The sequence below is a fragment of the Magallana gigas genome, chromosome 7 (assembly GCF_963853765.1).
Source record: "Magallana gigas chromosome 7, xbMagGiga1.1, whole genome shotgun sequence".
NCBI classification, from domain to species: Eukaryota; Metazoa; Mollusca; class Bivalvia; order Ostreida; family Ostreidae; genus Magallana; species Magallana gigas.
In genome coordinates, this window is record NC_088859.1 from 5167062 (window position 1) to 5177099 (window position 10038).

The 10038-nt window shown below is 34.5% G+C and overlaps 1 protein-coding gene across 1 annotated transcript; it reads left to right on the forward strand.

Annotated features, from left to right (window-relative positions):
• The first annotated feature begins 17 nt into the window (after positions 1-17).
• Positions 18-4670, forward strand: LOC136270348 (uncharacterized). The gene is made up of 4 exons (XM_066067792.1): positions 18-201; positions 757-2067; positions 4202-4365; positions 4662-4670. Exons 1-4 carry the CDS (start codon positions 138-140, stop codon positions 4668-4670), a joined length of 1548 nt encoding a protein of 515 aa, XP_065923864.1. The 5' UTR covers positions 18-137.
• Positions 4671-10038: the final 5368 nt, after the last annotated feature.

Genomic DNA, 10038 nt, shown 5'->3' on the forward strand with positions numbered 1-10038 from the left:
TTCACACAGATTTGGAGCATGCAGGAAATTGCAACCAGTCATTCACGGTTACAGACAGCAGTTCTTTGTCCACGTTTGATTGTTCCAAAAATAATGACTTTTTACCGCAAGTGATCTACACCAGTTCTGGTCATTTCATGACAATACTATTTGAAAACAATCTTGGAAAAACTGGCGGGAAATTTTTAACTCAAGTCAAAGGTAAATTATGAATAAAACAACAGATATGTAGCATCGTTTTTAAAGTGTGTGTGTGGGGGGGGGGGGGGGGGGACAGACTTATCCAAAAAACCTGGACAAGCAACAACAAAAAAAAAGGGAAAATGTTACTTTCAAAATCCTGGAAATCCTAATCAGGGGGGGGGGGGGGGGTTAGATATACTTTTCACTTCTATTTCACTCTTTATTTCCTTATTTCAATTCATTTCTTACATGGTCACAGAAAAGTATGCTTTTTTGTATGTAAATTTTAAGAAAAATCTTTGTTGTGCAAAAAAGTAAGGGGGGGGGGGGGCAGGCCCCCTCAACTGGCCCCCTCCCCCCCCCCCCCCCCCCCCCCCCCTTGAAGCTACGTGCCTGAACAACCATTCTAACTGCAGAAAAAATTCAAGAAATTACTGTGAATTAAAACAATTATATTACTTTTTTTTTATTGCACACATTAGCTCACACAGTTATACAAGATTGCTCAAATAATGATTTATGAAGCAAAGCGATATGTGATTTGATTTCAACAAAGTTGTTTTTATTTCAAAGGAACGAATCCTACAGGAGAGGTTACTCTTTCTTGCGGGGCATCCACACTAACAATGTCGTCACAAAATCCCAATAGTCTGCCGACATGTCCAGTAAAGGGGGGCAAAACTACAAATATACCGACCGCTGGGCCAAGCACACAAACAGAGGACTCCACAACGCTTAAAGCTGTGTCATCTGATTCATCCTCTGTTTCACCAACCATCTCGACTATGTACTCCACATTTACTGCCCGGACAACTGAGGACTCCAGTACATCTACCGTCTGGACAACTAAGGACTCAACAACATCTTCCGCTCAGACAACTTCAGATTCCACAGCATCTACCCCTTATACAACTAAGGACTCCACCACCTCTACCGCTTTGATAACTGAGGACACCACAAAACCAACTGCTCAAGCAACTGAAGATTCCATAGCATCTACCGATCAAACAACTGAGGACTCCACAAAACCTTCCAATAAAACAAATGAGAACTCCACAAAACCTACTGCTCAAGCAACTGAAGATTCCATAGCATCTACCGCTCAAACAACTGAGGACTCCACAAAACCTACCGATCAAACAAATGAGAACTCCACAAAACCTACCACTTTGGCAACTGAGGACTCCACAAAACCTACCACTAAAAAAAATGAGAACTCCACAAAACCTTCCGATAAAACAAATGAGAACTCCACAAAACCTACCACTTTGGCAACTGAGGACTCCACAAAACCTACCACTAAAAAAAATGAGGACTCCACAACTTCTACCGCCAGGACAAATGAGGACTCCATCGCATCTACCGCTCGAACAACTGAAGACTCCACAACATCTACTACTCAAACAACTAGAAAATTCATTAAACATACTGTTCTGACAACAGAAGACTCCAAAAAGCATACTCTTCAAACAAATGAACACTCCGCAACACTTAACGTTTTGACAACTGGAGACTCCACAAAACATGCCACTCAAACAACTCAAAACTATATAGCATCTACCGCTCTGACAACTGAGGACTCCACAGTAACAACTGCTCAAAAAACTAAGGACTCCACAGTAACAACTGCTCAAAAAACTGAGGACTCCACAGTAACAACTGCTAAGAAAACTGAGGACGCCACAGCACCTATCACCGAGGACTCCACAACATTAAACAATGCTCGAACAACTGAGGACCTCACAACAACTACTGCTCAGACAACTGAAGACTCCACATTTTCGACGACCAGTTTCCCTAATGTACAAACTGAGGACTCCACACAAGATATTACATCTGAATCCTCTTTAAACATGACAGTAGTACTAAATGTTTCAATTGAAAGTAAGAAAATTTTTATGTCACTTTTTTCATCCACCGATAAAACAGTCTATCCTCTACAAAAGAGAAAGTGAAACAAACAAATCAAAAACTAAACAAACTAAAAGACTCCTTTTTAAAACCAGTTACAGTCCACACATAACAAAATATACATGTAGGTTTTGTAGATACTCATATTCAGATAAGTTCTTGTTATCTTGACATCATGTAACTCTTTTCCCCAGTATGTTTTACGGTAAGAAAATGCATTTGAATCAGGTGTCAAATTTGTCATTCAAGTCACCAGGACTGAGTGCTGTGACCGGTAATAAATAGTGCCTCTCCACTTAGCAATTTCCTATTAAAAATGGTTACATGGCAGTTTTTCCCCAGGAAGATATCTTCCATGCGAAGTTGGCTCTATTGTAAGATTTCCCGTCTTTTATCGCTAGATTACCTACGCGAAACGTTTACTTTAAAGTAAACACCCGTTTTAGCTCACCTGAGCCAAAGTTTCAAGTGTTTATATTTCTATGTTGAATCCCTTTTTGCTCCAGTGGTAACAGTTTGAACACATTAGAATCTACACTAGCTGAGGATGCAAGCATTATGAACCAACAAACTGCATATTAAAGCGATCTTTGAATGTTGAAATTTAATTTCAGTACTCGTCCTGATTTACAAGTTCATCTTTAAAATGCGAACTAGAAATACAATTTTTTTAAAATGAAAAATGCGGCAACATGACTCGTCATTTTTGTTACAACTTTATTATCTTATATACTCTAAAGTTATAAAGCTCAGTGGCACTAATTACAAAACATGTTTGCTAAAAATTGACGTTCAGAGAGTAGTCCGAAGATCGGCACTTAAGGTAGCTCGCAGGTTTACCTGCTTGTGAGAAAACCTACCTTGAAAATTTGTCCACGTGATCCATAGGTTTCAGAGTTTTATTTCTAAAATTTATTTGAGATTCGTCTGCGCGGTAATAATGTTATCGTGTTTCAAATACAGTGTCATTGATAAAATCAAGCAACGCCATTTCAATGAAATATATAGTGAAATGCACATCTTACTCGAAAAACGCATTACAAAACCATACTCCAAACTTTTAAACGATTCAGACGAAATTAATTATACTGAACACAATAACAGAGGAGATAATTATGAATCGATTCATAAAAAATAATCAGTATGTGTTCTCGGCCAATTTTTTGCAAAACAACTTTAAAGATTTAAAAGATTTCTCAAAACCTTATTATTTTCATTACGACGTTAGCCCGACGTCATCATTTCCTTACGTCTGAGAACCCAAAAATTGAAGTGCATTTATTGACAAGACTAGCTGATTAACACATTTTAGAACTTGTAAATACTAATTAGACATTATTGTGAATGTTATCAAATGCACAAATGCAATTAATGTAAGGCTGTAAAGATACAGAAAATTGCTATTATTTTTATGAAATTCTGAGTCAATCAATGCCAAAACAAAAATGCCAGGCAACTACTGACATATTAAGTTTGTAATCGTATAAGCCAAAAGCATTTTTTTTAAAAATTGATAGGCAGTTAAAATTACGGAAGTCATAATTGTAAAAAAAAAGAACCCGATTTTAATGCAGATAAGATTTTAATTAATTTACTTGTCTATTTTAAAACATGATTTTAAAAGGAAGAGTTCCAACGCACACACTTACTTTATAGAACAAAATGTGACAATGTATGTGACATCTTTAAATTTTCAGCACCTGACATTATTAAATGTTTGTATAAAAAGTAATAAACTGCATTTAAGCTTTATGAAATAATCCCTTTTATGCTTCTAAATATCTCATTTGTCATTTTTAAAAAAGCATGCATGAGTTTACTATGACGGTCAATTCTTTACGTCGATTCCTATTGTGACGTCAGCAAACCCGCGAGCTACGTTAAGAGAGTGATTGGTAGTGTTTTGAAAAAATCATGATGTCGTTCAAGTTAATGTTGTGAACGATCAACCAGAATTCTACAAAAATCAATTACTCATGAACAGAAGACTGAAAAACATTTAATTGTCTTTAGAGTTACACATAAATGTTTACAATCTTAAAGTTATGAAATAATGTTTGAAATTTATTTAGTGTTTGGAAAAGTTTCATTTGATTTCTTATTGCAGATACTTCTGATGCTCAATCAGACCATACCACACCACCTCAGACTAGCACAGATTTACCCACCGTCACTGCTGCGGAACCTTGTTGTAAAGATTCCAACACGACAAAAAAAACTCGCAAGTTTTCTATTTTTGCCAACAATTTGTTTAATCGAATTTGTCACAAAGTATTCATAATTACATTTTTCAATTTGAATTTAAATAAACATGATAGTACTTATTTTTGCTTGTAAATATTTTAAAATATATAGAAAACTGAACTTAGGATAGTTGGACATTTAAAGAATAAATTTATTATTGCTATTTTCTCTGAAATTTTTCCTAAATATCAAGAATCATGATACGAAGTATTTTAAACACAACAATTAAATGTTATTTAAATTTAGAGGCGTAATCCGACGAGGAAATTTTGTTTGAGAACATTATAAATAGTTTAGCTATTCACAAGTATATATTTTAATAGGGTGTGTGAAATTGTAAAATTGAATTTTGTAGATATCAGTTCCAGCGGTTCAGATTCAGGTATATAAGCTTCTACACTTAATTAAACAAATTCACTGGAATATAAAATATTGTTTATTTTCCAACCGGAAAATCTAGATCTGACAGTTCAATTGAGCTTTTCTGATTTTATTTTGTTGTATAACCGTCTGTCAATCTTTCTGTCCATCTGTCTGTACATTCTTATAACATTTTTAAACTTCTTTTAAAACCGTTCTGCGACTTGAAGCGATCGTGATTCACGTAGGTTCACAAATGTTATATTTGTTCAAATATGAATTAAAATTTGAAAAAGAGTGTTCGTATTTACAATCAAAGTACTGAAGTACTGACGGGAGTTGAGTTTATCGATTATCATTTATTCTAAAATCAACTTATCTTGCATGGCAATTAGTTTCTAGTCTGTATTTGAATTACGCTTGTTTATATCATATGAATTTTTAGACTTTTCCGACAAGAATTCCGAGAAACACCATATGAATCATGTTGTGTAATATTTAAAGATAGATTTCAAATTATGTATTAGTAATCAAAACAATTCTAAAGCTGAAAATATAACGACGATCTGTTTTTAATTACTTTCTTAAATTTTGGTTTGTTTATTCATATAACAAAACAAATGTTGACTGTGTTTTCGGCCAACATTGATTATATTAGCCCCCTTGGGACGAAAATATTGCCCTCCGCTTCGCGTCGGGCAATATTTCGTCCCTCGGGGACTAATATAATCAATGTTGCCCTCAATCTCAGTCAATATTTGTATAATATAACATTTTTGAATAAGTTTTCTCGTTATGTCACAAATGAGATAATTTTATTACTATGCCCTGAAAATTGCTGAATCACACCGGAAACAGTTATATTGCCCTCCCGGAAACAGTTATATTTCACAGGAAGTAGTTATATTGCCCTCCCGAAACTGTAATACCACCATCGCGTGCAAGAATTCTGCATATTAATTACGTCGGGTTCGAAATTCAACAAGCCAGTTGCCAAGCAAACGTAAACAGATCCGCGAATTTCAAACATGTCAGGCCAACGTCTGCGGTTTGTTCATCTAAATTCAGAGGAACTCGATAGCTTAATTGATGAAAAAAATTCGGCAAATACGACAAAAGTGATAAACTCAAGCGTGAGTGTTTTGAAAACATTTTGTAATGAATCCGGAACGAATGTAATGGAATTGTATACAACACCCAAGCCAGAGTTGCAAGAATTCTTGAAGTCATTTTACGCTGGATTGAGAAATTCAGACGGGGAAACGTACGCAAAGAGAAGCATGATATCAATAAGGTATGGACTTCAGAAGCATTTCCTAAAAAAAAGAAAGCTTGACATAGTAAACGATCCCGATTTCAAAGAGGCAAACAACGTATTTCTTGCCATGTGTACGAAAATAAAAAAGGAAGGCAAAGGCGCTGTCGTGCACAAGGATCCCATAAGTAGACCAGATCTTCAAAAACTGTATTCTTCATTCGACTTAAAGGAAGCCGAAGGACTTCAAAACAAAGTGTTTGTTGATTATATGCTGTATTTCTGCAATAGGGGAAGGGAGAATCTTAGAGAACTACGGATTAGCGACTTTTCCACTGGTACGGATGCTGAAGGTAGACGATTTGTGTATATGGCAAGGGATCATGCGACGAAAAACCACAGAAATGACGAAAACCAGAGTCAAGGTGGGAGAATGTACGAACTTAAAGACAGTATTCTTTGTCCTTATGGATCGTTTCTGTCCTATATCAATAAGCTGAATCAAGATCTTGATGTGCTTTGGCAGAGACCAAGTAAAGGAAATGAACTGAAGTATGATAAAATAGCTGTCGGAAAAAATACGCTTGGGGACAAAATGAAGAATCTTTCCAAAAAAGCCGGACTTTCAAAGATATATACGAACCACTGTCTGCGCGCAACGTCTATCACAGAATTAGACAGATCGGGATTCGAAGCTCGACATATCATGTCCATATCTGGCCATCAGTCTGAAAGTAGTATCCGAAGTTATTCAGCTCATGTTGATGATAAGAAAAAGCTAGACATGGCAATGTCAATTTCAAAGGCAATAACTGGAGATTCTATTCATGGTATGTAGTTTTAATACTTGTATTGAGTTTATTTATTAAGGAATTTTTTTTTATAAAATGCATTAATGACACAACAATTCTCTTATAAAGCAACTATTTTCAATTTAACAGCTGAAAACAGCGCCGCCACTTTACGCACAGGTAGCAACTCTTCTTCTACCATGTCACTTCTGCAAGATGACGATATAGCTGAATCCCACTTTCAAGGTAAAGAGCTGAACCACAAATCGTTTATCTTCGATATTTTATTTTTCTGTGGTATATGTAAATTGGGATAATGTTATCTTCAAACAGATATGGATTTTCTTGAAATCACAGATTCACAGGAACGAAGGCTTCTGGAAACATTCGTCACACATGAAACAAGAACAACAAACCTCAACCTGTATCAGGAAAAAGAAAACCGCCCTGCAAAGATTCAGCCAGCCCCCATTATGCATATCAACAACAGCAGTGTCAATGTACACTATCATTATTATTGATTAAGAATCACCAAATCATCAGCGTATTACTTGACGTTGTACATTGTACATTGACTAAATATGAGCATGTGCCATTAAATACTCTTGTGAATTAAATAAATATGATGAAAACCTGAGTTTGATTTGTTTAAAAATGTTATATAACATATATTACATGTCTTCTCGGGCGACAATACCAGAATATTTGCCCCGAGGTGACAGGAAAGCCCTGGAGTGTTATGTCGCCCGATGCCGAATTTTTAGACTTTTCCGACAAGAATTCCGAGAAACACCATATGAATCATGTTGTGTAATATTTAAAGATAGATTTCAAATTATGTATTAGTAATCAAAACAATTCTAAAGCTGAAAATATAACGACGATCTGTTTTTAATTACTTTCTTAAATTTTGGTTTGTTTATTCATATAACAAAACAAATGTTGACTGTGTTTTCGGCCAACATTGATTATATTAGCCCCCTTGGGACGAAAATATTGCCCTCCGCTTCGCGTCGGGCAATATTTCGTCCCTCGGGGACTAATATAATCAATGTTGCCCTCAATCTCAGTCAATATTTGTATAATATTCCCCTCTCCCTAATAGATTATTATTTTAAAAAATATTACTAAATTTTATGTACTAGTTCAGTACATGAACAGTACATGTTCGATGTTTTAGACCAGAGAATTCTGAATGAAATTTTGCCCTCTCTCTCTATTTTTAGCTCGTTCACAAATGCAATGGATTATAATTGTGAAAAACGTGACCAAGACAATTGCAAACTCTAGACTTCGTTATCGTCGTTTGAAACTTATAACCTTTCAAATGCTTAGAATTAATTGAATCAGGGTTTTCTTATCTGAGAGAACAGATATGGGACAACAAAATCAAAAAATAACAATATATCATCTTATTCAAGACAATATATCCCTATATGGAGATGAAACAAATTACTTGAAGGTCATTCCTTTGAGCCCCTTTTTGTGTTATAACAAAATGCTCTCACGACTGGTTTACATTTATAGCATTTCTAAACGACATGGATCAATTTACATGTACTATTATCTTAGCCAAATTTAAAAACAGAAACCTTTCTGATTAATTAGAAACTGTGGCAATTTATCATGTACTGTATGTAAAAAAATGTTTGTAAAACCTTCAATAGTCTAAAGATAACTTTTGCTAATTCAAGCAATTTTTGATACAAACCTATACAACAAAGTGCTATTCTGAACTAAAAAGCAGCGCTTCATTATGTTTTGTAATATGAATAAGCAATGTATATAACTACATATTATTTTCATATACAGTTATTATTTTCAATTTTGTGCTGCGATGATAAAATTTTGCGTTTTCTATTAACTATGTCTAGTTTTCTTCATATCATGATTAGACACATTATCAATTTTTGAAAAATCTAGCAGCGCTTCATTACTTCAACTTTGTTTCATTTGAATCTATTGATATTGACTTTCATGAAAATCAATATGAAATTTTTAATAAAAAATATATGGTAAAATTAATGGCAAAGGAATTTTACACCTTAATTTTTGGCGACTTAATGGACAGTAGAATCGCGGAATTAAGCATTCGTGTAAAATAAGGAATCTTCAGTATTGTGTATTAAATACAAGTGTAAGGTAAATACTAGTAGGTAAAATGTTTTCGTTATAAGCCAACCAAAGCGGACTCATCATCAAGTAGTGCCGCTACCTTTTATTATGAAAATTTCTTATAATAATAATATTATTGTCGCATACATGCCATTCAAATACATATTTAACGAAACATATATAAACACAGATGTCTTGATGACTGACAACTTTCATAACAAAATTGTAAAAAGAAAAAAAACTTGTAAATCCATGCAAGTACTGATCATTGCACCTATCATAACGTGTCTTGTTCTTTTAGTGAACCCTACTTACATAGCAGCTGGCGTCATTTCAGCAGTGCTGTTCATTGGAATAGTTATTGGTATCATCTGTTGTATACTTAGACATTTAAACAAAAGGGTACGTAATCTTAAAATTCTTCATATTAATAATATTAAATTTTGACACATATTTAAATTGGCATAGAATAACTCCAGAATTTTAAAGTTTGTTTTTTATTTGATTATATCGCATAAATCTATATGAATTAAGTTTGTGATATGTCCTATTATAGATATTTTACATATGGCATATCAAACTTGCTATTTACGATCTTTTTCAGTTGTATTGTAAACATTTTCATATGTATTGTTTAAAGGGGCATTGTCACGATTTGGGTCAAATTTGTTTGTATTTTTATTATTTAAAACTAGATTTTGACCCGTGCGTGCACCGGTTGACATTGCATATGATATCAGACATTTACGAAATAGATACATCAACACACCGTATTGTTGACATTTACATAACCAAGCTTTCAGACTACAAAAATGCTATTTATTTCGCTACACTTGCTTAGTTATAATAATCTAACTGTGTCTCGGAACAGGGCATCACCATAGTACAGAGGCCTCCCACATACCACAGGGACATCGTATCCGCTCTACACTATATGACATATATATAATAATACACAAGGGAAGAATCGAAAGTAGGACACGATTTGTAAACAATGTCAAAAAACAACTTACTTCACAAAAGTTACACAAATCCTCGCACTTAATGTTGCAAATGTTGTCAAAAAACACGTTCACACTCAAATATTCCTAATAAACTCGGTAAAAAGCGTTTTTATCCCATTAAAACCGCTGTCTGCTGCAGAAACCCAATCTCTTCGCCCAAGAAAAGACAACTCTG